This window comes from Phyllosticta capitalensis (assembly GCF_038381095.1).
Source record: "Phyllosticta capitalensis strain CBS 128856 chromosome Unknown BKA78scaffold_4, whole genome shotgun sequence".
Taxonomy (NCBI): domain Eukaryota; kingdom Fungi; phylum Ascomycota; class Dothideomycetes; order Botryosphaeriales; family Phyllostictaceae; genus Phyllosticta; species Phyllosticta capitalensis.
Window position 1 is genome coordinate 2,094,740 of NW_027117442.1, and position 27,244 is coordinate 2,121,983.

At 55.5% G+C, this 27,244-nt stretch overlaps 12 protein-coding genes across 12 annotated transcripts; 5 read left to right on the top strand and 7 right to left on the bottom strand.

Moving 5' to 3' along the window:
• Positions 1–232: 232 nt before the first annotated feature.
• BKA78DRAFT_312154 (dihydroxy-acid dehydratase-like protein) lies at positions 233–3,087 on the top strand. The gene is made up of 4 exons (XM_066888280.1): positions 233–876; positions 929–936; positions 1,023–1,130; positions 1,183–3,087. The coding sequence occupies exons 1-4, from the start codon at positions 620–622 to the stop codon at positions 2,625–2,627; spliced, it is 1,818 nt and encodes a 605-aa protein (XP_066745696.1). The 5' UTR covers positions 233–619; the 3' UTR covers positions 2,628–3,087.
• Positions 2,718–3,539, bottom strand: BKA78DRAFT_121504 (uncharacterized protein). Its single transcript, XM_066882440.1, has one exon. The coding sequence runs from the start codon at positions 3,413–3,415 to the stop codon at positions 2,807–2,809; it is 609 nt and encodes a 202-aa protein (XP_066745697.1). The 5' UTR covers positions 3,416–3,539; the 3' UTR covers positions 2,718–2,806.
• Positions 3,540–4,633, top strand: BKA78DRAFT_121505 (uncharacterized protein). The gene has a single exon (XM_066882441.1). It carries the CDS (start codon positions 3,664–3,666, stop codon positions 4,288–4,290), a length of 627 nt encoding a protein of 208 aa, XP_066745698.1. The 5' UTR covers positions 3,540–3,663; the 3' UTR covers positions 4,291–4,633.
• A 156-nt stretch (positions 4,634–4,789) lies between these two features.
• On the bottom strand, positions 4,790–6,060 carry BKA78DRAFT_312161 (40S ribosomal protein eS19). The gene is made up of 5 exons (XM_066888281.1): positions 5,881–6,060; positions 5,814–5,821; positions 5,680–5,702; positions 5,492–5,605; positions 4,790–5,434 (listed from the first exon to the last, which is right to left on the bottom strand). The coding sequence occupies exons 1-5, from the start codon at positions 5,964–5,966 to the stop codon at positions 5,219–5,221; spliced, it is 447 nt and encodes a 148-aa protein (XP_066745699.1). The 5' UTR covers positions 5,967–6,060; the 3' UTR covers positions 4,790–5,218.
• Positions 6,061–6,264: 204 nt separating this feature from the next.
• On the bottom strand, positions 6,265–9,316 carry BKA78DRAFT_281432 (fungal-specific transcription factor domain-containing protein; the record flags this gene model as incomplete). Its single annotated transcript, XM_066885630.1, has 3 exons — positions 6,265–8,633; positions 8,696–8,920; positions 8,969–9,316. The coding sequence occupies 3 exons, from the start codon at positions 9,314–9,316 to the stop codon at positions 6,585–6,587; spliced, it is 2,622 nt and encodes an 873-aa protein (XP_066745700.1). The 3' UTR covers positions 6,265–6,584.
• Positions 9,317–10,931: 1,615 nt separating this feature from the next.
• On the bottom strand, positions 10,932–11,378 carry BKA78DRAFT_352150 (uncharacterized protein; the record flags this gene model as incomplete). Its single annotated transcript, XM_066891299.1, has 1 exon — positions 10,932–11,378. The coding sequence occupies one exon, from the start codon at positions 11,376–11,378 to the stop codon at positions 10,932–10,934; it is 447 nt and encodes a 148-aa protein (XP_066745701.1).
• A 537-nt stretch (positions 11,379–11,915) lies between these two features.
• On the bottom strand, positions 11,916–12,699 carry BKA78DRAFT_352151 (uncharacterized protein; the record flags this gene model as incomplete). Its single annotated transcript, XM_066891300.1, has 4 exons — positions 11,916–12,084; positions 12,137–12,303; positions 12,424–12,439; positions 12,527–12,699. The coding sequence occupies 4 exons, from the start codon at positions 12,697–12,699 to the stop codon at positions 11,916–11,918; spliced, it is 525 nt and encodes a 174-aa protein (XP_066745702.1).
• Positions 12,700–12,970: 271 nt separating this feature from the next.
• Positions 12,971–13,443, top strand: BKA78DRAFT_352152 (thioredoxin-like protein; the record flags this gene model as incomplete). Its single annotated transcript, XM_066891301.1, has 4 exons — positions 12,971–13,056; positions 13,141–13,247; positions 13,305–13,337; positions 13,388–13,443. The coding sequence occupies 4 exons, from the start codon at positions 12,971–12,973 to the stop codon at positions 13,441–13,443; spliced, it is 282 nt and encodes a 93-aa protein (XP_066745703.1).
• BKA78DRAFT_312186 (aromatic ring-opening dioxygenase LigB subunit) lies at positions 13,225–14,827 on the bottom strand. The gene is made up of 5 exons (XM_066888283.1): positions 14,544–14,827; positions 14,320–14,492; positions 14,112–14,272; positions 13,865–14,066; positions 13,225–13,810 (listed from the first exon to the last, which is right to left on the bottom strand). The coding sequence occupies exons 1-5, from the start codon at positions 14,781–14,783 to the stop codon at positions 13,537–13,539; spliced, it is 1,050 nt and encodes a 349-aa protein (XP_066745704.1). The 5' UTR covers positions 14,784–14,827; the 3' UTR covers positions 13,225–13,536.
• A 171-nt stretch (positions 14,828–14,998) lies between these two features.
• Positions 14,999–17,226, top strand: BKA78DRAFT_312189 (signal peptide peptidase-domain-containing protein). Its single transcript, XM_066888284.1, has 2 exons — positions 14,999–16,059; positions 16,107–17,226. Exons 1-2 carry the CDS (start codon positions 15,170–15,172, stop codon positions 17,080–17,082), a joined length of 1,866 nt encoding a protein of 621 aa, XP_066745705.1. The 5' UTR covers positions 14,999–15,169; the 3' UTR covers positions 17,083–17,226.
• A 1,359-nt stretch (positions 17,227–18,585) lies between these two features.
• Positions 18,586–20,986, top strand: BKA78DRAFT_312191 (uncharacterized protein). Its single transcript, XM_066888285.1, has one exon. It carries the CDS (start codon positions 18,604–18,606, stop codon positions 20,863–20,865), a length of 2,262 nt encoding a protein of 753 aa, XP_066745706.1. The 5' UTR covers positions 18,586–18,603; the 3' UTR covers positions 20,866–20,986.
• Positions 20,987–26,207: 5,221 nt separating this feature from the next.
• Positions 26,208–27,124, bottom strand: BKA78DRAFT_121645 (uncharacterized protein). The gene has a single exon (XM_066882442.1). It carries the CDS (start codon positions 26,937–26,939, stop codon positions 26,307–26,309), a length of 633 nt encoding a protein of 210 aa, XP_066745707.1. The 5' UTR covers positions 26,940–27,124; the 3' UTR covers positions 26,208–26,306.
• Between the last annotated feature and the right edge of the window lie 120 nt (positions 27,125–27,244).

Below are 27,244 nucleotides of genomic sequence, written 5' to 3' on the forward strand. Positions count from 1 at the left end.
CGGGGCGTCCGAGGGAACAGCGACGGGCGCGACGGAGGGTAGACAGGGGCTATAAGGCGCTGGCGGAGGGCAGGCACGTGGGCGCGGAGGAGGACGATGATGGATGGTGTGGTGTTGAAAAGGCAGACGAATGACGTACAGCGGCGGGGGAAAGGCCGGGGCCGGGGTGGCCCATGGGCGTGCGGTTCGGCGCCAGCTCGACCGTCTCGAAACTCATTAAAGAGCCGCGCCTCTTCACTCCCGTCTTCCTTGTGCCTGAACTAAACCACAGTCTCCCTCGTCGCCCAATCACGGCCCGACTGTTGGTGCCCCGTTGATGTAGGGCTGTGGCTGCATCGTGTTTACTCGCGCCGAACGCCCCGCCCGCCCGCCGTGTGTCCGCTTTGCCGTCTCTGCTCTCCGCTACTTTTCCCCGGATCCTGTTTACCCACAGCGCACCATGCGACAATTGTCCCTTTTAGTATTACCGATAGATGAGGGGTAGTTGCCGGGGCTGCCCCTCCGCTCTACCCGGTCTGCTTATCTCCCGGTCCTACAATTGCCTCCTCTGCCATTGGGTCTCGTCATCTACACTCCTTCCTCCTCCCTCTCCCTCCTCTATCCCTTCACCAACTGCAAAATGGAACCTGCCAATCTTCAGAAGCAGAACGAGCCCGAGGAGCCTCGTTTTCTCTCTTTTCCAGAGGTACCCGCGGGAACCACAAAGGATGATGGAAGCCCCGTCTTGAACAGATATTCGTCATTCATGACCCGAGGTCATGATTTCCCCGGTGCCCAGGCAATGCTTTACGCGGCCGGCGTGCCAGACAAGCAGACCATGGAAAATGCCCCCCAGGTTGGCATTGCGTCGGTGTGGTGGGAAGGAAATCCATGCAAGTGAGTGTGGTCCAATTGACCACTTGGTGATGCGCTGCTAAGACTGCCACAGCATGCACTGTAAGCCGACCACGCCCAATGACTCCGCAGCGGCGTGAACACGTCGAATATGCAAAATTTCAGCACTGACCCAAGGTTCAACACAGTGCTTGATTTGGGCAAGGCCGTCAAGAGTGCGCTGCAAAAGCATGGCATGTTGGCATGGCAATTCAACACCGTCGGCGTCTCTGATGGCATCACGCAAGGCTCGGAGGGTATCTCTTGCACCAATCTCTCGACCCCCTGACCATTGGCTGATTGCGACAGGAATGCGCTTCTCCCTGCAGACCCGAGAGATAATAGCAGATAGCATCGAGACCGTCACTTGCGCACAATCGCACGACGCCAACATTTGCATCCCAGGATGCGACAAGAACATGCCTGGCTGCGTCATGGCCATGGCGCGACACAACCGGCCCTCGTTGGTTGTCTACGGGGGCACCATCAAGCCCGGTTACTCAAAGCTACTCCGCAAGACTATCAACATTTCCACTTGCTACGAGGCACATGGAGCCATGATTTATAACAGTCTTCGGGCTGAACATGACCCGTCGTTGAGGCCGGAGGACATTATGGACGATCTGGAAAAGAGTGCCTGTCCAGGACCTGGCGCTTGCGGTGGCATGTACACGGCCAATACCATGGCGACAGCTATCGAAACTCTCGGTCTGACCGTGACGGGCTCTTCCTCGACTCCCGCCGACACCCCAAACAAAATGCGAGAGTGCGCCAAGGCTGCCGACTGCATTAAGATTTGCATGGAGAGAAACATCCGGCCGCGGGATTTGCTTACCAAGAAAGCCTTTGAGAATGCAATCGTCATGATTATGGCGCTCGGAGGATCCACCAATGGAGTTTTGCACCTGCTGGCAGTGGCCGGTACAGCCGGCGTGCCCCTGACTCTCGACGATTTCCAGCGCATTAGCGATAAGATTCCGTACATTGCCAATCTTGCGCCGAGCGGAAAGTTCAACATGGCCGACTTGTTTGAGATTGGTGGCATACCGTCGGTGCAAAAGTTGCTGATTGCGGCCGGATTGCTCGACGGTACTACGATGACCGTCACGGGTAAGACATTAGCAGAAAACGTCGAGTCATGGCCTTCTCTTCCCCAAGGAAACGAGATTATTCGAGAAGTGGGCAATCCGTACAAGGCAAGTGGTCACCTCGAGATTCTGCGCGGTAACCTCGCACCCGGCGGCGCAGTGGCCAAAATCACTGGCAAGGAGGGTACCAAGTTCACGGGCAAAGCCATGGTCTTTGACAAGGAAAACGAGCTTGACGAGGCTCTCTCCAACGGACGTGTTCCCCACGGCGAAAACATCGTCATCGTCGTGCGCTACGAAGGTCCCAAGGGCGGCCCCGGCATGCCCGAGCAGCTCAAGGCCTCGGCCGCCTTGATGGGCGCCAAATTGACCAATGTCGCCCTCATCACGGACGGCCGCTACAGCGGTGCATCGCACGGTTTCATTGTTGGGCATATCGTGCCAGAGGCGGCCGTCGGCGGCCCCATAGCCGTCGTCCACTCCGGGGACGTGATTACCATTGACGCGGAAAACAACCGCCTCGACGTGGCGCTAAGCGACGAGGAAATCCAAAACAGGCTCAAGGAGTGGAAGCCTCCGCGGCGACCCGTCACTCGCGGCGTGCTCGCCAAGTACGCGCGCTTGGTGGGCGACGCAAGTCATGGTGCCATGACGGATCTTTTCTGATGTTTGTTGATGGTTTTTGGGATGACGATGTAGTAGAGGGATTAGGAAAGACTGAGACTGATCCAAGACCAGGCAGACTGCTGCTACTTGCTGCTGTTGGATGTCTTTCTCGTTGGATGATTCAGATAGAGGCGTTTTGCTACCCCCTTCTCCTCTGCGTTCTTTCCTCTTCTTCTTGGCTAATATTCTACCTGCCATCTGCTGAGAGCCGCCATATACCACACTTTCAGGGTACTACTGCCGCTGCGCTGGAGTAATTTACAATTACTACTTTTACCCACCTTGTCCAGAGAGCCATGATTGATCTGCAAGTACACAACGTAGAAGAAGGATGTACGTATCCCATCCCTCCGTCCAACCGTCACCCATGAACGTAGTGAACCGCAGTGCCAGTCTTCTCGCACTCGGCCTTCTCTATCCCGATGCTTTCCTTGTCCTTTGGACCCCTTCCCAACAAAACATGTGCTCCAGCCACCACCACCACCACCACCACCACCACCATCCTTCCGTCTGCACGCAATCAAACCAAAAATCCCTCCCTCCCTCCCTTCCCGGCCGGTCGTCTCCTGCCCGTCCCTCCCGCACGCCTTGATTAGTTGCAAACAGTGGTTGTCCGACCCGACGGGACGGAGCTTGGAGCCTGTTGCATGATGGCCGAGGAATTTACTGGGCTTGTGTCCCAGCGGAAAAGAGCGCATGTTTAAGATCCTCGGGGTACAGTGGAGCGAGAAGGTTGAGGCAGTTTGCGGCTTCTTGCCTTCCGGTGTTCTGTACGCCCATGAGCACATACTCTTGGGATGAGAATTGTTGAGATGGTGCTGTTCTTTTCTTGGTGTTCTTGATTCGGAACTCCCATATGCCCTTGGAGAATTAACGTAGACAATCGCTTACTGTAGACAGCCAAGAGACGACACCACATCTCAACATCTCAACTTGCCCAGCAGGAGAGCAAGACTGCTCCAATCCTTTGCTCGACCCTCTGGGTACGCATGCTGAGAACCGCGCTCGCTCTTCCGAGTCGCTGAGCCGTCGCACAATGGAATCAAGTACAAAACCTGCAGCTCCGCCAATTGATCGATACCAACGACAAATTCCTACATCACCTCTTCCATCCATCTGTCCTTTCCCTACACTCTACTCTGCACATCCCTCTCACATGCCACCACGTAAGCGCCACAAAGCAAGCAGCACCCACCCATCCAATCAGCCACCATCACTCTCCCAACCCCTCTCCCAACCAGACAGCCGTCCCCTCCATCCCCAACAGGATCAACAACAGCGGCCCGGCACCGCCCGATTCTCCCGCACGTTTAATCACCTCCACTCCGCTCACGCGCTCACCCGCGACCCAGCGAGTGACGTGATAGGCAGAGAGAGAGAGAGAGAGGCGCGGCAGACGGACGGACGGCTCTATCCGCCTGGCTGTCTGGGCTGGCTGGGCATGGCATGGGCATGGCTGTGCGAATACGAAGCCATGCACTCCCTCCTCCCGCTGTGCCGGGCCTTGCTGCACAGCCAGCTGGTCAATTGTCCAGTGTTGGCGGCGGCGGTAGGGGACAATCGGTTTGTGAAATGTGTGGGTTTCAATGCTTTGCTATGTCGCTGGCTGGATGGATGTACTGTTGCTTTGTTTTTGATTTGCAGTAGGTTTGTGAGTTTGTGAGAGGCAGAGACGGCGACATGTGCTTCATGAAATGGAGCACACTGAGCAAAATCTCCCACTTCATGCGTTCTTGGATATGCTGTACCTAAGTGCGTTGAAGACGCGAGAAACAAAACTGATGTCACTTACTATCTACCTCATGGCTATTGTGACTGAACCATATAGTGCTTACACAGGCACGAGAATCGGCCTGCGCCAAGTGAGCAAGAGCAAAGCTTGAGTTCTTGTACGAGGCGGACAAGCTGACGGACAAGCTAAGCAGCAGTATGCCTGCCTACCTCGCTGGCGGGGCGGGATCCAATTTAACGGCCGAAAGGCAATGCAAGCGTACCCGTTAAGTGAGCACATACATTGGACGTGTGCGTGACAGCGGTGTGATGACTGGGTAGGTAGCATGCTGTTGGTGTGGTTAGCCTTAGACACGAGCAAGATGTTCCTACTGGTCCGGGATTGGCAAGTCCCAGCAATTGAGTATCAAGACTTTGGCGCCGCCCTTGGCGCAGATTCATTTCTTAGGACATCATGGTGTCTAATCAGAAGTGTAATTGTTAGTCAGGAAGGCTTTCAAATCACATTGCACATGCTGAATTCCCAACAGAAGTGGACTCGGACAGAGGAACTTGTGAGAGCTGAAGATGGATGGGACGGCGCTTGTTGGCCCGAAATGCACATTCAGGCTAATGACTCTGCTCGGGGTGGTTGAAGTTGACAGCAGAAGCGCCGTGGGTGACCACGCGCGCTTGCCTTTGATTGATATTCCGCAGAACAGACCTATCCAGCCGACCCAGAACCCGCACTGCGCGCATTGAATGCCATTTCAGGGTATTATTCAAAGACGCCGTACCGAAAAGCCACCACCGTACCGATGATCCATCTCGGTTTGTCCCGTGTTTGAAAAAACTTTTTGTCGTGCTTCGAAGGAAAGCGTTTACTCGTCGTCCTCCTCCTCGGCCTCGAGGGTGGTCATGGCGATGCGGTCCAAGTCACGCTGGCCAGACTGGGTGATGCGGCGGCCACCCTTCTCCTCGTCCTGCTCGAGGACACCAATCTTCTCGAGCGACTGGCAGACCTTGCGGTCAACGGAGCCGGAGGCGTCGACGTGGTGGCTGGGGCGGGAGCCGCGGTTCTTCTGGCTACCGTGGACCTGTGGTGTGTTAGAACTCCTCGTTCATCGTTGCGGACTCTTCGATTCGTAGCGTACCTTGCGGAGACGGCCGATACCGACGGTCTTGCGGAGGTAGATGTGACGGGCGACGGCAGCGGCGCGGACGTAGTACCAGTCAATGTTCTGGGGAGGGAGCTCCTTGGCGTGGGACTGCACATGCGAATTAGCGCAAAAATCTTCAAACACCGCAGCTGCGGTGTTAGGGGATTATCGGGGGTCATTACGGTCTTGACAGTGTCAACCCACGCTGTAGATGACAGAAAACACCATGGTCAGCACAAGCTTCAGCCAATGGCGCCCCTCTGTATCCCCCGTTCGCACGGGATTCAGGTGGGCGCAAGAATTTGCTTTCACGAACCTGGGATGCTGCGGCGCTGTTAGTCGGGTGCGAATTTGGCATTGGGTGCGACGCGGTAGCAACTTACGGAAGACGACCCTGACGCTTCAGGAAAGCAGCGTAGGCCTCAATGAACTTGCCGGCCTCGACATCGCGAACGGAAACACCAGGCATTTTTGCGGTTTTGTAGAGTCTCGAAGACGGAAGGGTCGGCGGAGGTCGTTGGGAGCTGGTGCTGTCGTCGCTGGCTGGAGATCCGGAGTCGAGTGTCGTTAGGTTGGAGTTTTCTGAAGGCGGTCCAAGCGTGTGGGCGGCGCTTCGGTAATTCCGCTCCGGAAACGCCAAGACTTTTCACGCCAGGCCCAGGTAGGAAGGAACCAAGGATTGGTCGAACAGTTGGACAACTAGGTTTTAGGTACCCTGCATAGAGATTTTCGCTCCTCGAGTTATGAAGAGGCCCAGAATTCGAATTGAGATGCACGGAAACTTTTGGTCGAATGCCTTCACATTGGGTACCAACCAACAATCATTCAGTGTGAGTTTTTCAACTTGGTCGTCTCTCCAACTGAGTATGGATTTCATTCATTTCAAAAGCTACGTGCGTCTACACATTTCGTTCGCAACATAGTCAACCCCAAATCCGCGTCATTGCAGCCGTTGAATCAACCGAGCGGGGTATACATGCCCCAAGAACGCCCAAAGTGCCAAAGCCAAAAAAGCAAACCGACAACCGAAGACCATCATCAACAGGTGTGCGCTCGCCCCATTTTCCACCAAATTTCGAAGACAATCCTAATACCAAGAATGAAAGACGCCCGGCGTATTTGCCGATGGATTAAAGGCTTGCGACATTTGGCCGGGGTCAATGTCCATGCCATACTGAGTGACCAAATCGTCCCAGCTGGCCCAGTTCATGGGGTCTTCGCCGACGGTGGGAGAGGTGGCGGAGCTCGGTGCAGTGGTTGGATTTGAGTCGGTGCGGGCCATGGATGGTTTGTGCGAGGGGGGAATTGCTGGTGAGGTGTTGTCGTTGATGAAATTGGTGAGAGGGTCGACAGGTGGGTTTGCAAAGGGGTCTTTGAGAAGCCAGTCGGGTTGGTCCATGCTAATGTCTCCGTCTTGGGTCTGAAGATGCATATTCGATGCTGTTTGAGGCATGGCTGAGAGCATGTCGAGTCCGCCTTGTTCTTGTTGCAATTGCTGTTGCTGTTGCTGTTGGTTTGCGTTTGGCTTAATTGACAATTCGGGAAGTCGTCCATGGCGCTCAAGCTGCATGTCCAGCGTGGGAGTGGCGTTGTGGAGAGCATTGGTGTTTGCGTTAGCCATGGGGATTCCATTACTCCTTGACCGAGCGTATTGAGCAAAAAGATCCAGACCGAGCGGGCCTTGAGAGGCAAGGCTTGGGTAGCTGTTGAGCTGTGCGCGGAGTATCTCCTCGCGCTCTCGCTGAAGCTCGGCCTCCCGAGCTGCGCGTGCTCTAGCGACTAGCTTTCTCAATGGTCGCCAGATACAACCCTTCTTCTGATCGCTTGTGAGGTCTTGCCATCGCTTCGCTGCCGTTGCCTCGACAGCACGCCATGCCCGATCCACCACGTCACCCTTCGTCCGCACGCAGAGCTCCGACAGAAGGAAAGCGATTGCGTGCCACTGGACGTAGGTCCTGAACAGCCAACCCCATTTCTCTGTGCGGGCCTCGGTTTCCAGGAGCAGCGCGTACTCGACATTCTCGAGGGATGTGACAAACAGCTTGTCTCTCGTTTCGCGTGGAAGCGAAGCGCCGCCGTCCAGGCGCTGGTAGGGGTGGTAGATCATGAGCCACATCTTGGAGACTATGAGGCGCGAGACGGTTGCGACGACCCAGTAAAGGGGTACTGTCATGTCGCAATGCTTGAGGTACTTTTCCTCAACCTTGGAATGAACCTCAGTGATCCACTGCTCCTTTTGCTCCAGAGTAACGTTCGCCAGGAACATGTTGCATCGTTCTGGGCCGGGAGGCACGTATTGGATGCGGCGGTATACATTCGCTACTTCAAAGCGAATGAGACAAAAAGTGATTTCGGTGCATCCTGCTCGCTCTTCGGGAAACTCTTTCATGCCTGGATAAAGATCACTGTCGTCGACGTTGAGGGGAATTTTGGTATCAAAGGAAGCTTCAACGATGGTCGGGTCGCAGCCGTGGTCTTCGCTCGCTCTCGAGTCTAGCACACATATTTGCCACCACAGCCTTCTCCTCATCTCGATGTCAAAAGGGGACAAGTTGAAGTGGGTGCCATCTCGATGGATGCCGAGTGTCTGAGCCATGCGGACCGCAAGTCCAGTCAGGGTCCAGATGATCCGTGCATCCTCGTTGCGGCGCAAGCAGATGAGGAATATCACAAAGGCTTGCAATACGACCATCTCATCTGACAACAAAAAGTTGGCGCGAGCAAGTGCCTGCTCGATGCCGAACCGATAGCGCGTAAGCAAGGTCGACTTGTCCTCGCCAAATTTTTCCTCGACATCAGCGTCGGAAGTCGCAGTGACTGTCGCGTAGTAGACGGCAAAGAGCAAGGACTCCATTCCTCTGGGGACACGATCTCGATTCCTGTTTGCTGCGAGTAGCTTCGGCTCCGTGGTGGGAATGTGAAAGACCTTGAGCAGTGGATCCACATTCTCTTTGTAGTAATTCCACATCACTTCGAAGACTTCTGGGGAAGGATGCATTGGTGCCAGATCCACGTTGGTCGACCTGTAACCAAAGATGTAGCTTTGGTTGTCATTTGAAGGGGAGGAGTCTGGAGATGGGAAATCCGCTTCCTCGTCGTCGGAAGAGTGCGATAGGAGGGCTTTGATATCTTCCACCTGTCGATGCCACAAATTAAACATTGAACAAACAAAAATACAAAACAGACAAGGTCGCATACCTCGTTGTCCAAATTCGCCCAAAAGCTACTGTTGATGTACCTGCTCTTTCCCTCATCGACAACCAACCTACCAAACCGCGTCTCCAGCCCAGCGATGGCCGCGTTTTCTGGTGGAAGGTATCTTCCCGGCGCAGGATCTCTTGAGCACATGTCTCTAAACACATTGGTTTCCTCATTCTGTTTCTCCGGCTCTGGTTCCTGACTCTGCGCCGGCTGCGATTCATCCTTCTGGGCCCCCTGAGTCGGTCCTTCGCTTTCGCTTATCGCCGGCACACCACCCAAGGTTTTCACGACGCCTTCCAGCTTCTTCAACCTGTCGAGGAGCTCGGCGTCTGCTGGTTTGCGCGGCTTCCGTGGGGCCCGTCCGGGTGCGGGAAATATGCATTCTATCCTGGCCTTGGTGCAGTTGGTGCACGGGTGTTTCTTGTCGCATTTTACTTTGCGCCGGCGGCAAGTGACGCAAGAGCGAGGGTTCAGGCCGGAGCTGCCGCTGGTACCACTGATGCTACCATTGTGCGTGTGTGAGGGCGGAGATGTTGACGAGTGTTTCGAGACGCGATGTTCGCTCGTGCTGTTGCTATGGGCGCGGAGGACTTGGTCAATCGAGGTCGCGTCAGACATTTTGGAGTCTGACTCGAGGGTCGAGGGCACAAGAGCGCCGGTAGCGGGCTTGAAGGTGGTGTCCGGGAGCGAAATATGTCGGCGGGGCAGGTTACGCGGGTGCGGGACACGGGGCGCGATAGTCAGATGGGGCAGATGGAGACGAGAGTGCCACGGCGACTGGAACAGAGGACATTAATGAAGAGACAGAAGAGACAAGAGGGTCGAAGAGCAAAGAAAGATGATGCAGGAGGAGGCTAGCAGAGTCATGTGCAAGCTGAAAGGAAGATCCGGTAGACGTAGGCGACGTAGGCCGCGCTTGAGCACAGGACAGGCAGCTATGTAGCTGCTCCACAGATAGGAACTTTCCAGACGGCCAGGGGAGAGGGACGAGACGAAAATGCGAACGAATACGACCCATCAATGGTCAATGGTCAGCAGCGGGGTGCTGCCATAAGCAGCCAGGGCTTGTTGCAGACTTCTGACGATACAAGACGCCGCCAATCAGGACTCGGGCCCGAGCGGAATGACGCCTTCGGACACGGGCGACCAAAAACCCTTGTCCCCGTCCGTGTCCCCCGCGCCAGCAAAACCATCGGCCGAGCCGCCTCATTTGTCCACTCTATGAAGCACTCACTGCCTTCAATTCGCGGACTTAACAGCCCTCATCTCTTAAAAGCGTCCGATTGATTATCTTCGACTGATGTTCTCGCCCTACCTATGCCTCTGTCGTTTTGTTTCAACATCTTGTTTCGTTTTACCGTTTGATCAGCCTTCTCACGAGAGTACGTTGGCCATGGCCTCCCGGGTGGGCCCGCCTGGGCATTTTCAAGACCGTGCAGATATCTCTCCAAACAGTTAGCCCCAGCGGATGCTGAGGGGATTAATAAACTCATACCACGTGTGCTGCTGATATTTCGAGGCTACCACTGTTTAGCACAGGCCTTTTTTTGCAGTCTGGGCCCTGGTTCTGCCGTTGTTAAGCGCCTAAATCACGCTTGTGAATTTCAACAGTCACCGTCGTGCTTCAAAGGGAGACCGTTGCTCTAAGTAATATGCTGACGGGGTTCTTGGTCCTCGGGCACTTGAAACCGGAGAAAGCTTAAAATGCTGAATAAAATCCTTTGTCGTGGGTTTGGGCTTGTTTGATGGAGTTCTGTTTATTTACCGCGCACCACGTTGCTTGCATACCGATAACGATACCGAGCGCGTGCTTTGCCCGACTTCAGAAATGTCGTTGAACCTTGTGTAGGACCAAGGAATTGAGGCTGATCTGTGGCGCCACAAGATGCTTGTTTGACAACACCATAACAGCCGAAGTCCGTTAAGTCCGTGTCTTTGTCAATGGTGAGCGACAACAGTTCGAGACCTAGTGCCGCGATCGTGGCACATTTAATGATTCAATGAGACGTTCAATTGGCCGTAGAGTGGAAGCCTAAATGCAATGCTTTGCTGGTAAACCTATGAGCTTCTCAATTCTACAACACGCAGGTTAGAGAACGCTGCCTATTCTGTTTTTCGTACTACTCACAAAGCGTGGATCAAATAGTGACTCGATTTTGTACAATTTTAAAGTACAATAATGTATAATCTCTAAGTAGCGCGAAACTCCAACAGCCATCCTATTCATCCCTAATCAAGCATTCAATCCAACGACCGGAACGCACTCGAGGCTACTCGCCATGTTCTGGAAACTGGGCAAGTTGGTGTTCTTGCTATCAAAGATACTGATGGACCAACCGCCGCACCTCCTAGTCGAGAAGATCTTGCACCACATGTTCTTGCCAGGGTAGATGCTCGAGACGTGATTGTCCCAACCGCCGTTGAACGCGAAGCAAGTGTTTGAGGGAATCCAGCCGGGAGCGCAGTTCTTGCGATTCTGACCTTTGCAGAAAAGCACCTTGTGTGTAGAGCGCTTTTCGAGAGAGTTGGATGATGAGCTGACGGAGACTGGGTAGGTGGCATTGAAGTCGACGGGGGTGGCGTCGTCGACTGGTCCGGCCAGAGGACTGTCGAGGGGGGCTGCCGACACGAGGCAGACGATGGCGAGGAGCAGGCCGAGAATGTAGGTGATGACTTGCATTTTGAAAGAGTGTGGGTCTCTGAAAGAGTGTGGTGGGTAAGCCAATAATTTGGTAGAGAAGGGCAGGATGGGATGAGGGTTGAGATGATATTTATGTTTGGACAATCGCCATTCAACCTTGAAGACTATTAATGGAAGCGACAAAAAACGACAAAGAAGAGAATGAGGCTGAGAGGCAAGTCTTTGTCGAAGGGAGCACTGGAGAGCATCATGAGGAGAGCCACGTGCAGGCCGTAGAATAAGGAACAGGAGATGGGCTGCTGGGCGAACGTCGCCTGGACCGCGGTAGGCTCGATGAGGTCATTCTAGTTGTGGTAGATGATTCTTCAAGACATTAGACGCAGGTAAGTATTTCTATGAGTTAGACGCCTCTGAAAACCGATTTCAAGGTATCTTACAGGCGCCCAAAGCCGCTTGAGCATGTTCGGGGTATTGCTTCAACCAAATCCGCCATCCCTCTATTCAAGTCGTGTGAAGCGGCAAATATCATTTCTATCGCAGGTAGGTCCCCTCTCCCTCGAGACAACCGACGCGATTTCAGTTCTTGAGTCCGGCGTCCTTGGCAGCCTCGACGGGGTGCTCAATGACCTTCTTGGCGGCCTCACCCTCCTCCTTGACGGCGCCCTTGACAGAGTTCTGCCATATCAGGATGCGGGTGGACTGGATGAGACCGACACATCCAAGGAAAAAGTTGACCGTGGCCAGGCTGAAATTTGTCAGCATATTTCTGCCCCATCTTTGCTACTACCCAAGTGTACGCTTGGGCGCGGGCAATTGTGGCCACGTACAAAATGTTCTTGGGCCTGATGATAAGGCACCAACGAGTCCAGATGATACCGGTCGCGGTGAGGGCCATGTTTTGCGAAAGGGACAGACTCTCAGCGGGACGGAAGAAGTCGGCGACACCTGCCAGGACGATACCCCACTGAGTTGCTCATTAGCTCGGTGTGCTCAGTTGTGTCGTGAGTCATCGTAGGGTGGTTTGGACAAAGGTAATCGCAAAGGCGGTTCTTGTCAAGTTGGACCGAAGGATGCGGATTCATACCTTCATAACAGGGGCCCTGTCGCATTGTCAGCACCGGTTGAGTCAATGGTTTGTTTGTTTAAACCATAAAAGTGTCGGAGTATGAATGCGTTGAACGACATACCAGAAGTGGACGGTCTTTGGGCCGACCGGGCTGTGCAGGAACTTGGAGAAGCCACTCTGCTTGCTCGCAACGTTCGCATTGGCCTCGGCGGCAGTTTGGACGCGGCGGCGCGGTGCTTGCCGGAGCAAGTTGCGCGAGAAGTTGAGGATGCGAGTGGTGGGACGGAACGACATTTTGACGGGTTGGTTGGAGGAAGAGGGCGACCGAGAGAAGGCGACGGTTGAAAGAGTGGAGAGTGAAGACAGGACCGCGGCGCCGCTGACAAGTTTCGGTATCCGTTGGTGTTGAGCGCTGAACAAAAGGTGGAGTCCCGATTTCTCCGCCCCTGGCCAATCAAGACATGGGTTTACCCCAGCGGCCGCCGCCCTCCGTTCCGACCCCAGCTTCCCGCTCTTCGTCCCCAGACCTATCACACCACTTCTCCGACCTCACCTCGCTGTCGTCATGGCCACCAAGTACGCCTTTAGCAGCGCCGTCAAGGAGCTGCGCTTTGCGCTGTGCCAGTCCTCTGACGCCAGTGCCGCGACACGGTATGACGATGCCCTATTTCCCCGAGCTCCCCCACAATGCTTGGAAATCCCAAAGACACCGCGCTGATTGGGTGGATACCTTAGCAAGTTCCTGCTCCGTGCTTATCCCACGATGAAGAAGCACAACCCGGAGACTCCCATCATGATCAGAGAGGCATTGAACGTCGAGCCCAAGGTCTACGCGAGATACGGTGCGCACGCGCGAGCTTGGGAGTCCAACACCACATCGGCTGACACGCGAACAACAGAGCTTGGTCGGGAGAAGATGGTGCCTTTGAAGGGTGGGGCAGCTCTACCCGCGGTCTACAATTGATTTGCTGACACTGCGCAGGTCTGAACGATGCAAGCATTGAAAGCAAGATTACGGACCTCGTGAAATCTTCGTAGAAACGAATACATCACACTCGGAATGGCAAGCATCTGGACTTAGGAACGTCTCCCTAGAATCGGCCCACCGCCGCTACCACATATAAATACATTCTACAGATTCGCCGAGATGGTCGTCAAGTTGCCTCCCAGGTCACCAAACCGATACTGAGCCCAGCTCATGCTCGTCTCCCACATTGTGAAAAGTTGAGTGCCAATGTCGTCCCCAGCGGCACCGGCAGCTACATGGCAAGGCAGGAGATGGTCGAAGCTTGGATGGGCTTGACGAGCATCACCACGCTTTAGCAACGCCGACATTTCACGCTGTCGCTGGCTCGGCTCAGCTGTTGCGGCCCGCTTCAATGCGTCATCAAAGCTTCCAACGTAGCTGTCTGATGTTAGCTGATTACGACTTTCTTAGCGTCAAATGAGGAACACTTACGGTAATGGCCGAGATTCACCAGCCGCATACCACATGTCACGCAAATTGTGTACCGCCATTCCACTGCCGATGATCAGAACGCCTTCCTCTCGAAGCTTTGCTACGGCCTGTCCCAAGCGGTAATGCTCATCGGGGTCTTCGTTCTTGAAGATGGAGACTTGCACTATTGGGACACGCAAAGGGTTCTTTTCGGGGTCGAATGCTTTGCGCCATCAGCATGGAAAGCCTTAGTTGGGACAGGACATACCAATTCGAAGAGGTACCCAAGCGCCATGGTCGAGCCCCCTGTTCACTGGCGTGAAGCCAATTCCTGCCTGTTCCAGCTTTGACATGACATTTTGAGCTAAGTCACGGCTTCCTATGTGTGGGAACTTGAGTTCGTAGTACCAGTCTGGAAAGCCGTAGAAACTGATTTATTGTTAAGTCTGGGTTCAATGGGAACTCTTAGGACATACTCGTATATCAAATCCGTGAGTTCTGCAGTATTCACCAAAACGCCATTTTGGCGCCCCTGCCAATGGGCCGAAAATATGACTACAGCTTTTGGATTGACCTGCTCCGTGATTTCTCTACCAATGTCTTCCAAACTTTGGTAAGCAGGGCTTTCTGGTTCCTCAACGATGTTGGGCTACAGTTATCAGGATCGATTTTCGTACGAATTGCAATTCTTTTGACTTACTCCACCATGAGAAAGGAAATATACAGGTGTTTTAACGGGAACAGAGTTTTCTGCTCCCATCTTCATTCCGCTTGGAATGCGTTTGTGACTTGACGGAATTGGATTTGAATAGAAGGACCGTAATGTCGAGGACAAGAAGCTGAAAGAGGGTAAACAAAGTCCCAGGACAATGGCGGCCCCTGCAACGAGAAAGGCAAACGAACGCGCTGCGGAGAAATCATACATAGCATATGCAATCATGCAGGAGAAAGATGCAAGCTACATGCTGAGACAGGGGAAGCAATATGGCTTGACATTTGTAAATGGTGAGCTGCTTGCTTAACACGATGAGCGGAAATGACCCGCTTGTTCCGCTGTCGGGATGGGCGCACCGCCACGGACGTTAGCCACAACGGTCAACTTGGCCCGGGCGTACTTTTCAGCCCAGCTTGGACCCCGACGGGACGCGGTTGCATCCATGGCGCCTTCCGTCGCGACAAATCCAACCGCGCTCCGTTGACCACGTTTGCTTTCAATGCCTCGCGCGCATTAGCCCAGACCTCTGCGCAACTCCAAAGGTCTTGTCTCACCAGACCAGTCCATTCCTTTCATTCGGCATACGACAACGCAACATCCACATCTCCATCATGGCCGACCCAGGCCCCGTCTACGAGCTGCTCGGAAAGCTTGCCTACGCCTTCACAGAGGTCCAGCCTCTCATTCCTACATACGCCCATCTCATCGTCTCCGCCTTGTTTCCCATTTATGCTGGTGCACACGCCTCGTTGTCCAGACCCTCCTCCGCTGCGAAACCGGCAAAGTCGAAGAAGACTACACCTGACAATGAGGAGGAAGATTCCGAGTCTGAGGAGGAGGATCAAGTCCAGCGAATGGAAGGCTTATCGACGAGTGATGCACTCGTCTTTCCTCTCATGGCCGGCGTCACTCTGACGGGCCTGTACTTTCTTATCAAATGGCTCAAGGATCCAACCGTTCTGAATAGAATCTTGAACGCGTACTTTTCCATTTTTGGGTTGCTCAGTGTCAGTCGTTTCCTCACTGATGGCATGGACCTTATCCACGGAATCGTCTTTCCTCGTCGCTACACGGTGGGTAGAACCGTATACGACGTCCACTCTCGCGCAAAGGTTGCAGAGCCTCTGGGATCTCCAAAAAAGAAGACTGTATCTTCTCCACTTCCGGGCATCTTTGGACGAGTTCAACTACCAGTCTCCGTAAACGCTGCCTTGTGGAAGATTCGCAACGCTCCAAGGCAAAAATTCACGGTAAAGCTGTTTGCTCGTAACCTGGTCTCTGCAAAGGCGCACATTGGCATATTCGGCGTCGCAGGCTTTTCCCTTGGTCTTATCGCTGTCATATACTTCAACTTCGTTGACAAGCCATGGTTCCTCACAAATCTCATGGGATTTGCCTTTTCCTACGGTGCGCTTCAGATCATGAGCCCGACGACTTTTGGCACTGGAACTCTGCTTCTCTCGGCACTTTTCTTCTACGACATCTACATGGTGTTTTTCACGTAAGAAACATTCCTACCATTGTTTGATGACTGCTAATCCACCAAAGTCCGATGATGGTCACAGTCGCCAAGTCCCTCGACATACCCATCAAGCTTCTCTTTCCACGTCCAGACATTCCCTCGACGGATCCAGACAAGCCACCGATCAAGCAACATGCCATGCTGGGCCTTGGTGACGTCGTCCTTCCAGGAATCATGATTGGTCTTGCACTCCGCTTCGACCTGTACATGTTTTACTTGCGAAAGCAAATTCGCACCATCGTCCCTCCTTCCCCATCCTCTCCTACCAATCTTGACGTAGGTGACGCTCCAGAAGATTCCGCCGACAAAGCCAAAGGGGTCGAAGAGGCCCCACAGACTCTCATTCGAAAACTCTCCTACTACTCAGTCTCGGGTCGGTGGGGAGAATACCTTTGGTTGGCCAAGCCGTATCATACGTTTTCCTTTCCGATGCCCTATTTCAAAGCGACCATGGCGGGCTATGTTGTCGGAATGCTGGCTACGCTTGCAGCCATGCAGATAGCCGATCATCCCCAGCCGGCTTTACTTTACCTTGTTCCTGGAGTCTTGATCAGCGCCTGGGCAACGGCACTGTTCAGGGGAGAGTTGAAGGAAATGTGGGAGTTTAGCGAAGCTGCAGATGATGAAGAGGATGAGACGGACAAATCCAAGAAGCTGAGCAATCAAAGTATTCTCTCCAAGGAAAGGACCCAACGTATGGAGAAGCGATTGGAGAACGCCATGGGAAAGTACATCGAGGCTGATTCCGCAGAAGAAAGCAGCAAGGATCAACGCAAACGCGACAAGAGGTCCACGAAAGATGCGCGAGATCGCGAGCTGTTCCACATTTCTATCGTTGCTCCCTTCTCTCTCAAGAAGTCCAGACGTGGCAGCAAGAGCAGCAAGAGCACCGCGGTCTCTTCAGACAGCGACGACGGTTTCAAAGAGAAGAAGAATTGGAGTACTGGGATCGAAGCCGACATCATCGACGGCTCACCGGCCAAGCGGAGGAGAGTGAGCTAGAAGGTCCCACCAGCACATGAATTTGGCGTTGAAGGAGTTCATACCGACGCTTGACAGCATGGCAGTACTGGCAACAGCATCGGGAAAGGCGTTGAACGGATATCACTAGGTTTCAATGCAATGATGCAGTCATCGTGGTTCGACCATCCCGTCGACAACGTGCATGGTACGTGAAGAGAGCCGAATACGACTTGGGCACTTGCAGCCCAGTTTCGGGAGCCTTGTATATTCGCCACCAATGTCTCTACTCACGGTGTTGAAACCCTAGCTCGGAAATGCCTGCCGGAACCCAAGCAAAAACAGGACAACACGTGGCAAGACATTACAGTCGTCCAAGCCAAGGTCACCAGGTAAAACTTCTCCTCGCTGACCAGTCTATCTTGAAAGCAAGAGGCTGACAATGAACGGACGTAGCTGCGCCACGAAACGCACGGTCGATCTTCAACGGTAGGACGTTCCATGGGGGCGGAGAGACGCAGATCCAAGGGCTCGAACTGTCCGCCACGCTCTCGCTTGCCCTACCTACCCTTCCACCAGTGCCTTTCCGGAGTAGCAACTACAGGCCATAAACCTGACAGACGGGCCTGGCGCCGCGCCAACCACGCGCCCGGTAAGCCTTGCTGCGCAACCAGTTAGCGCCCGTCGCGCCGGATTTAGACCTCTGAAACGCTTCTTGTTCTGCAGCGACCTTGTCCACGGGGTCGCTTCTCTGCCCTGTGCTTGCCCATCTGCACGAAAAGTTGTTCTGTGCCACATCACCTCGGGCGAGTCGGCTAACAGCCTGCCGTACCTTGTATAGCGCACGGCCTCTCGATTGCGCTTCTCCACGGGTTCGCAAAAGGTCTGGATCAAGCATATCTCGCTGTTTCCTACACCATGGCAAACATTTTTGATTCGAGGAGATTGACGAAGAGCGTTCTCGCCACCCTGCAGGCCAGGATCTTGCAACCCCGTGGCCACGATGGCGAGGCCGCTGTTGCAATGTTACCCAAATCGAGAGAGGCTCTGGGCCACGCTTCCGGGACAACATCCGCCTTTGTGGATGGATAGAATAACAATAAGGGCACCGGCCGCAGCCGTGCATGCCATGCCAGGCGACGCGTGGCTTTTCTGACAGCGGCGCGGTGGTTACCTCGAGAAAGCCTAAAGCCAGAGACCCGAGGAAACGGAGCATCTGGAGAGGAGAGGAGGGCTCATACACCACGATAAGCGGTCTTTCTGACGAAACAACAGCCCAGGGTCCCGCAAGGCCAACATGAAAATGTTCAAAAAAAGAAGGTACAGCAGCCATGGAACTTGTGAACACACACAAGTCTCTTGTCTTATCATCATCTTTTGTTTCATCTCTCGTCTAATCAAGTCACACTTTTGTTTCATCCGCTCGGCTTTCTGTTCTACACGCGGGTCTTTCATGCCCAACAGTCTTGCGACTATCTTGCTGCTTTTTGCTCGTTGTTGGAAAAGTACTTGGTAGATTTCTCGCAAAACTAATGTCTCTCTTGCAGAATTCTTGCCTATCAAATGGCGTCCCAAACTATTGACGCCGTCGCCGCCGCCGCCGCCGCCGCCGCCGACGCCAGCAACAGCTCCAACAATATCAACATACCCCCTGTCAACACTAACCCCACCCCTTCCGATGATGACGTGCCGGAATACAGCGACGGCTGGCTTGCCGCCATACGCAGCAGCATCAGAGACATGCAAATAATCCTGTCGTCCGGCGGCTCCATCAGCTACATCTCGACGAGCTGCAGACGACTGCTGGGATACGAGCCCGAGCAGCTGATTCGCCAGAAGATCACCGACTACATCCACGAGGACGACCTGCCGATTTTCGCCTCCGAGTTCTTTGAGAGCCAGACGACGGGCAAGACGTTTCGCTTCCACTGTCGTGTGCGCCGCGCGCAGAGTCTGGTTGCTTCTGATGATGGACCGCTCTCGCCAGGGGTAGTGGCGTCCATGCCGGAGTTCGCCATCTTTGAGATCCAAGGACACTACGAAGCGGTAGAGCCGGCGGCGGGCAGTCCTGCCGCTGCCATCCTCCAGCCGGACGGGGGTGCCGGGGGCTTCTTCAGTTTGATGGCACGGCCCTATCCGCTGTCACAGTCTGCCGAAATCGACCGCTTCCTCACTCTCAAGCTTGAGGAGATGGTGCTCAATTCACACATTACGCAGCTCAGAGCTGAAGAGAGCGTCATGGAGGACGCTGCCCCAGTCTCCCCGACGCATCTCTCGCCAGACGGGCAGTTCATGGAAACTCCACCGTTTTTCGTCCCTGGCATGACTCCCCTCGTCAACCCCCAACCCCACCAGGGGTCGTCATTATCGCCGCTCGACAATCCTCCCGACCCAGCGTTCAGTGGCCCTGAACTACAATCGCCCTTCATCTCGCCGCCCCCAAACAACCAACAGCCACAACCTCTATCAGTCAGCCCTCCATCCGGATTCCCTCCTCAGCCATCGCCATACCCCTTGCTACCGGGCATGCCACCGCCACTCCTCCGCCATGGTTCAAACACCGACACTGCTACACCGTCAGCCTCGTTCCCGTCGACACCCACGCCCCTCGCCGTCGCCGCCGCCCCAGTGTGCAACGTGGCACCAACGTCGCGCACACCGACCGTCGTCAGTGGAGATTTGGGAATCATGTACACACTCAAATCCGTCAAGCAGAGCCCCGACACAGGTCCCGTCATGATGCCGCCGACCCCAGTTGGCGTCGGACCTCCACCTCCTGGCGTACCCCCTGGCCAGCCCGGCGGCGTCTCCGTTCCAGGAGGGTACTTTGCATCCGACGCCTCGGCCACCGAAATGCCGCCTACCAGTCTGCTCGATCGAGCAGGAGGTCCGCCATTCAGTGGCGCCCCTGGACCACAGCAGCAGCCGTTCCCGCCTCCTCAACCTTTCCCCACGACCGCAGGCGCCGGTGGCCTAGCCCCTGGTTTTGCGCCCACTCCGTTCCCACCCGTGCCGATGCAGACAGGGAATGTGCCCATGCAACCCGGCCCCCCTGGCCCCCCTTTCGCAGCACCCCCTGGCGCCGGCATGGCCGCGATGCCCGGACCAGCCGGGTTCGTTGGACCCAGCGGCGTGCCGCTCGATCTGGTCATGCTGCCACCACACCACCCGCAGCAGACACAGCACAATCCTCTCGGGATGGGAATGGGGCCGGAGCCACCGCACGGCAGCGTTGGGGTACCAGGGGCGGGCGGCATCACCGCCGCAGGAGTAGGGGGAGCAGTGGCAAAGGGGGGAGCGGCGGGCAGTGTGGCGGCTGGCGCCAAGGCCGCTGCTCAGGGGAAGGGATACATGTGCGTCGAGTGCGGGACGACGCAGGCGCCCGAGTGGCGCCGTGGGCCCATGGGCCCAAAGACGCTGTGTAATGCGTGTGGACGTGAGTCTCCTCTTTCCGTATCCCCCAGCCACAGTCAACGTCCACCTCCCCTCCCAGTGGTCTTAAGCGCTGTTCGAGATGTGCGTGCGCGGACTGACCGAGTGCGGCAGTGCGCTGGTCCAAGGGGCCCGATGGCCCGAATAGTCGTAATAAAGCGGCGGCGGCGGCAGCAGCGGCAGCTGTGGCGAGGAAAGACGAGCAGGTCGGTGCGAAGAGTGGTGGTAGTGGTGGTGGTGTTGCTGCGCCGAAGGGGGTTGGGGGTGCAACAGGGGAGGGAGCGGTGGCCGGTAAATCTGCAAAATAAAAGCGTCAGTGAAGAAGAAGCAACATCGAGGAGTTTGGGTAGCGTGCGGCTGGGCGCGGAGTCAAGGTCTTGTTTTCATGTTTGAGGGCCCCGTCACGCTCTGCAGAGGCGTAGCACGAAAAGGTAGCCTTCAACAGGCGTGTTTGGCGAAGCCAGGAGTTCTTGGGCGTTCGAAGGCGGGGGGGGGGGGGGGGAGGAAATAAAGGGCGTTGATAGCAGCGGGTTTGTTTGCAGGAATGGCGTTGGGAGACTTGACGGCATGTAATGAGTCGACGACGGATAGACAAGACAAATGAGTTTATGGCTGGAATACGCGGTGGGTGCGAAGAAGAAGTTGGACCGACCGCACCGGCTGGCCGACTGGTAGGTGACCTGACCTGACCGACCGAGTGCTCCTTCCTTCTCTCTTTGGGGATATCAGTCACAGAATTGGCATGAGCCCGCTACTTCAGACTGAGCTGTCTCACTGAGGCACACTGAAGGCAAGAAAAGCCGACGAGACAGAGATCTCCAGCAGCCACCTCTTTGACTACGCAAGCAAGCAATGCAACAACCACAGTCCTCGCCACGCACCGCCACCCACCCATCCTACCCGGCAGCCAGCCCACCCAACAGCATGGCTCCACCTCCCCCCACAAGCCGCAGTTCCCATATTTCATTCATGCCCCATGGCACATCCCGCATGCCCTCGCACCCGGCCGGCCGGCGGTGATGGCCCTTCCTTTCCCTACCATGCCGAAGATCATGTCTGCCCCTTTCCCCTGTCGCTGTTCGCCGCCTCACTACTCAAGAGGCGGCTAGAAGCAGTGGTCTCAGGCCAACAGACGGTCCTTTCCCCTTCGCATCGGCGTCTGCGGTACGATCGAGCGCGGCACAGTGGGGAACACAGCAACAGTGCTTCAGGAAGCGCGGGGGAGATCAACACGGTCGATGACCTAGGCAGGTTAGCTTGGTTGGACTGACTTTTTTGCGCCTCATGGGCTGTGTGTATGTGCGGTGCCGTGTTCGGTCGCGGCATGGCTTGAAGAGTTTTTGTAGTCGAGATGTTTGTCTGTTGGACTGGCGTGGTGAGGGACTGGGAGAGGAGGAAGAAGAGCGGGCAACACACATAGCTGCCACGCTGCAGAAGAAGAAGGAAGTCTTTCAGCAACGTCCACAATGGCATGTTCCGCCGCCTCATCAATCAGACATCGAACAGACAGACGTCACCCAGCGCACCATCCTTCCGGATCTTCGCCGCACTTCCTCCATCTTTTCGGAGCCACCAACCATCAAACACCCAAGTGGCCAGAGATACAAAGAAATGTACATTGTACACTAGCTGATATGGCATGAGGTTGGAGGACAGATAGGAGTGCAAGTCCGCCGCCCCCCGTCCGCCTGTTGGGCGTGGATAAAACTCTATCTCGTCGACGGCTGGGGTTGCGGATGACGCATATACGAAGGCTTGGTTGGGACATCGGACAACGCGGGGGATTGAGAGTATATATACCGAGCCTATTCCCTCTCCCGCTCTGTCTCTGTTTGGCGCTTGCTTTGACCTACTACCCGCCTCCCATCGGTTTCCAACTGCGTGCATGGTGTGGATGTAAGAGGAAGAATCGTACGCGGGATGCGGCGTTGCGTCATGGCGCTCTCTACTGGTTGACCACGACCCATCCATCCATCCCGTTGCCGACGACCAACTACCTACGGTATCCTCGACCACCACCTCCTTCAGCTGGATGCCGTACCGAGTCCTCCATGGATACTTTCGTCACTACATTCTCGCGCAGCATCTCAGTTACCCCTGAGCTGGCCGTCATCGAGCCCTCGCATCACGACCGCGACCGCTGCTGTTCCGGACATGGGGAAAGCGGGACGGCAAGGACGGGATACATGGGCGGAAGACGCGGGCCTGGACGATGGCGCTGTGCCGGTAGAACGAGGGGATAGATGCGGAAGTGTTTGGTTTGGCAGCAAAAGGAGGTGATGCGGTCTTCACAACGCGCCCAAGGGGGCAAGATGGGGGGACAACGCCTGAGGCACCGATAGAGGGACACGGACGGACAAGACCACCGGCAAGCGGAGCAGCAGCAGCCAAGCCATCGAGCTCCCTGCCACTGGACGGGCCGACCGGTTGATGACCGACCCCGCCTGCGAGCGAGCGAGGGCGACGGACTGTGAGAGTGCTTCGACCTCCCAAAGGAGACCAAAGAGAAGCAAGCAAGCAAGCAAGCAGGACGGGACCGCGCCGTACCATGCGAGGAGCCCGACCCCTATGACGTACTCCTTTTACAATTTTATCCCATGACGTACGTGAAGGCTGGTCGGCGAGGAGAAATAAAAGACGATCGGGCCCAGCCCACCAGCCAGATCGGCCATTCATGACAACCAGCAGCAAGAGACGGAAAGATAACGACTCAAGCCGACACGACAAGGCAACGGCCGAGAGCAAATCAAAGCCAGCAGCAAGCAGCAAGCTCAAGCGCCAGAAATTTGCCACCACCACCTATGCACCAAGCAGCGAAGCGAAGTTTGAGGGTTTTTGAAACGAAGCAAGTGCGAACGAACGGGTTGGGCTGGCTACCTACGACTCAGGAACAAGATGGAGGCGTATGCACGGCGACGTCACTGCTGTGAAGCGCGGAACGACGGGCTGGGCTCTGCCCTTGCCAGACTTACCTCGTTCGCCGTCTCCTGTATCTGGCCTGGCCCGGCAGGAGGTGTCGCCAGCCAAAGGAGATGGTGGTTGGTGACCGTCACGCTCTTCACATACCAACGACGCCGACCAGCAAGCATGATGTCTCCTGACCGGCCAGACGTAGCATCGACAACGACACCACGCCAACGTGACAATACCGCAACCGCAACGTAGCAGCAACCCGAGTCAAACAACACCCAACGGTGCGGCCATCGTCGACGTCATGCCGCATCTCGACGACATCACGATGAGCGATGAACACCCTCACTCACGATCCAGACGCACGCCTGGCCCCTCTGCCGGTATCAACCCTATCACGACGACAAGCGAGCACGAGGGAAGGAGAGGAAAGGGGGCCTGACGGCGACCACGTCGTCTACCACTGCCAAACGAGAACCACCAAGAGCAAGGGCAAGCAGGGCAGGATGGGGAAGAGCCGAAGGGGATGAAGACGCGATTGGCCCAGCAAGAGCCGAAAGACCCAGACGTGAGGGAGAGGACGGTTCTTCTCTCAGCAACGGGCCCACGACGAGACTGCTCTGAGTCGCGGCGAGAGAGATCTACCATCAGGTGGGCCACGACGACAGGACAGGGTCGGGGCTGGACCACGAACGCAGAGGCGATGACGGCGAGGCGCTCGCAGAAGAGCGACGAGCGACGACCGTCCATGGAGCAATCTGGCGCTCACGGCGCTTGAGAGTTCTCTCGCTATCCTCGAATCGGGCATGCGGCGCGCTGATCATGCGCCTGTGGGCCTGAAGTCGCGCCGTTTAGGGAGTTTGTTTGGGAGAGCACGGCTGCTGAGAGGACGGGAAAGCCGTTGTCTGTGTTGTTGTTTGCTCTCGGCAGGGCATGGCAGGGCAGTTTTGGCTCGTGCTGTCCTATCCGCAAGGCAGGTATAGACGCGGTGCCCGCTGCGATTAGCTTCATGGCTTGTTGTGGGGGAGGTGGCGGTTGAGGTGGGCCATGTGGGAAAAAGGGTTGCGGGTGGTTTGTTTGGTCGTCGACCTTCCTCTTCCTGGCTTTTGCCATATCGTCATTCCGCATGTGACGTCGGTTATGGGCTCGCTAATGTTGTTTAGGGTTGCCTGCTGCCGCGGCATGGTGTTGTGCGTCGGCAGATGTCTCGAGGTGAATTGGCATTTGACAATTGATGTCATGAGCGCTCGACACGGTGCTCAGATGCAAATCATCTCTTGATGCGAGCAGACTGGAAAAACAAAATAAAGAGCAGCGGTGACTTGGCTGAAGCAATCAATGGGAAAATTTTGAAAGCGCAGCGCAAAAAAGGTTTGGGGATATAAGGTTATGGCGACCACAAAAATAGGTAAGCATGATGACGATCATCTTGCAGGTTTGGTTATGGCAGGCGCCTATAGGCGAAATGAAGAAAGACTGACTTACTGCGGAACAGCGGGCCTAGCCAATTACCAGCGCTGACTTGTTCAACACCACGCGCAGTGTCGTGGGAATCCAAGTCGCGAACATGCCTCTTGTGGCAAAGAATCGATCGGTCAAACGGTATGACGTTGCCAGCGCGCTTATTGAGAGTGATCAACATACGGCTCGAGGATGGCAGAAGGTCCAAACGAAACAAACGCGAAAGAGCGATGGTTCCGTGCCCTCCCAGAGGAGGCGGGCGAACATGCCGCTCGTGCGTCCCGTTTGATCGTGCAACTCTCTGGCACAACCTTTTTCTGTCGTTGATCATTGCTGGACAGGGCGAAGCAATGACGGCTACAAGAAGAAAATATCAAAAGCTGGGGTAGCGTGTTAGCCGTGTCGAGGTTGTTGACTGGCCCATCTCGATTGTCCATCTGATGCGAAGAGATGCACAAAAGACAAACCGTCACACCGCCACGATTAATGACCTCATCTCCCAAGACAAGAGTCGTTATCCTTTGCGTCGTCCCAGGAAACGGAGCAGATGCTTAGCCACATACGCAAGGTCCTGCCGCGACGGGTAGTAGACTCTGAGAGGTGGACGGAGGGTTATGATGTCATCTGTCAATAAATGATCGACCAGCCATCCGCACCGCAAAATCACGGTGCGCCCTGCTAGAGGCCATGGCAAATCTCCGTTTTCCGGAGTATAACCCTATTTCAACCCCAGGAGATCCCACTCAAGGGTCGAGTTTCACGGGCCGTGGCAACGCGAGGGTACGGACTGCCTTGAAAAAGGGAGGTTTCTAGAGGGAAGGAGCGCCGAATTGCGGAACGAGAAGGCGTCGCAGGCCGCGTCCGCGTCCGCGCGTGGGCGTCTGGTGCTCTTTATTTTGGTCGAATAGCATCGCCCGGTAACCTCCGTGAACGAGTCGTGGGTGGGGTCCGAGTTAGTAATGGGGTTCTGCAAAAAGATGCGCCACCAGGAGAACAACGTGGGATGTTTAGCTCTGAGTGAAGTCACGTCGTCGCAACATTGGACCGAAGCCCTCTGTGTGAGCCTCTTGCTCTCGAATGCTCAACCATGCAGCATCGGCTTGGACTGGAGATTGCCGAGAGGCAGGATGGGCTCCAATCATGACTTGCAGTTGTCAACTCGAACCAAGAGGTCGGCGGAATATGGAATCCAGTGGCTCAAAAATTTCTTGGGTTTACCAGGGGCCGGATACGGGATGCCTTGTGCGGGAGGTCACTTTGTTTGATGGGGGCGTTTTGCTGCGACTGCAGATCGTCTAGACGAACGTCGTTAGAGGAATTGGATGTCGGGCGGATGACGTTCTGGTCTCCTGGTCAGTCGGAATGACATGTCGGGAGAGAGCTCTTGGAATGACGTAGGCTCCCGTCGAAATGGCATGAGGGCGGGAGAGTTCGCAGCAAAAGACTGACACGGGGCGCAGGAGCTAGGTCTTGGGGGAGTGTCGGCTGAGTCGCGTTGGGCGAGGCTTCAAATAGACGAGTCGTGCAGAGGAGGCGGGCGACGTCATAGCAAGAAAATTGTCTCCAAAGCGTTTCAAAGTGCAGAGCGACGTGGGATGCAGAGGATGAAGATCTGCCCGGTTCGTTACGGGGCAATATTGAGAGCAATTGCTGGATGAAGTCGTCCGTGACCGCCAGTCGACAGTGGGATTGACGTCAAGTTGCTTTTTTTCTTCACCGTCGATACGACACCGACGAATCTCCAGACGACGCCCGATAAGCGGGCGAGATAGGTTCAGAGGCACCCGAGCCAGCGGATGGGCCTCCGGGGAACAGTAGAGACTCCCACGGGGGAGGAGTCGAGGGCCGGATGGGGTAAAAATTCGGGGGGGGGCAGCCCTACCGCAACAGGGCAGAAATAGGTGCGACACATGGATGGGCAGACAGAGTAGAAGCCCAAGCATTTGATTTGGCGTCATTTCGCATGCCTTCCACGTGTCGACCATGTCTGGCCGCGAGCCGGGACATTCGACGGGGGCAAAACACCCTAACCAAGGACGCGGAACGCAGCAGGCCGCGAGTGTGTTGACATGTCGTAGCGGCCGTTTTTCGGTCATACGTCGCAGAGATGGACGGCGCCCGTTTTGGCAGCGCGTCTTTGGAGCTTGGGTGGCTAGGGAGAGACTAGGTGTGGGTGCCACGTGCGGAAGAGGGCGAAGGGTGCCGCGCAGGGAGGTGACATGCTTCTCGAAGAAGCTAAAATCAGCTCACAATTGCTGGCGGGGTAATGTTTTCCTCGTTGGCGGGCTCGGCTGAAGTGGTCCTTTGATTGCGTACTGTCTGACAAACACGACGAATAATCTCGACGTCGGTTGGTCGCGTCACTTGCCGCACAACGAGGCGAGAGTCTGGTGGCTGAGAG

What these genes read in the sequence shown, in the direction of transcription:
- BKA78DRAFT_121504 (XM_066882440.1), bottom strand. Translation starts at nt 3,415, where the DNA reads ATGTGCTCATGGGCGTACAGAACACCGGAAGGCAAGAAGCCGCAAACT.
- BKA78DRAFT_312154 (XM_066888280.1), top strand. Translation starts at nt 620, where the DNA reads ATGGAACCTGCCAATCTTCAGAAGCAGAACGAGCCCGAGGAGCCTCGT. An exon ending in CATCACGCAAGGCTCGGAGG is followed by an intron (nt 1,131 to 1,182) that starts GTATCTCTTGCA and finishes TGATTGCGACAG; the next exon opens with GAATGCGCTTCTCCCTGCAG.
- BKA78DRAFT_312161 (XM_066888281.1), bottom strand. Translation starts at nt 5,966, where the DNA reads ATGCCTGGTGTTTCCGTTCGCGATGTCGAGGCCGGCAAGTTCATTGAG. An exon ending in GGGTTGACACTGTCAAGACC is followed by an intron (nt 5,606 to 5,679) that starts GTAATGACCCCC and finishes TCGCATGTGCAG; the next exon opens with TCCCACGCCAAGGAGCTCCC. An exon ending in GTATCGGCCGTCTCCGCAAG is followed by an intron (nt 5,435 to 5,491) that starts GTACGCTACGAA and finishes AACACACCACAG; the next exon opens with GTCCACGGTAGCCAGAAGAA.
- BKA78DRAFT_312186 (XM_066888283.1), bottom strand. Translation starts at nt 14,783, where the DNA reads ATGATTGCATATGCTATGTATGATTTCTCCGCAGCGCGTTCGTTTGCC. An exon ending in CTCACGGATTTGATATACGA is followed by an intron (nt 14,273 to 14,319) that starts GTATGTCCTAAG and finishes ACAATAAATCAG; the next exon opens with TTTCTACGGCTTTCCAGACT. An exon ending in GGTGAATCTCGGCCATTACC is followed by an intron (nt 13,811 to 13,864) that starts GTAAGTGTTCCT and finishes AACATCAGACAG; the next exon opens with CTACGTTGGAAGCTTTGATG.
- BKA78DRAFT_312189 (XM_066888284.1), top strand. Translation starts at nt 15,170, where the DNA reads ATGGCCGACCCAGGCCCCGTCTACGAGCTGCTCGGAAAGCTTGCCTAC. An exon ending in ATCTACATGGTGTTTTTCAC is followed by an intron (nt 16,060 to 16,106) that starts GTAAGAAACATT and finishes AATCCACCAAAG; the next exon opens with TCCGATGATGGTCACAGTCG.
- BKA78DRAFT_121645 (XM_066882442.1), bottom strand. Translation starts at nt 26,939, where the DNA reads ATGACCGAAAAACGGCCGCTACGACATGTCAACACACTCGCGGCCTGC.
- BKA78DRAFT_121505 (XM_066882441.1), top strand. Translation starts at nt 3,664, where the DNA reads ATGGAATCAAGTACAAAACCTGCAGCTCCGCCAATTGATCGATACCAA.
- BKA78DRAFT_312191 (XM_066888285.1), top strand. Translation starts at nt 18,604, where the DNA reads ATGGCGTCCCAAACTATTGACGCCGTCGCCGCCGCCGCCGCCGCCGCC.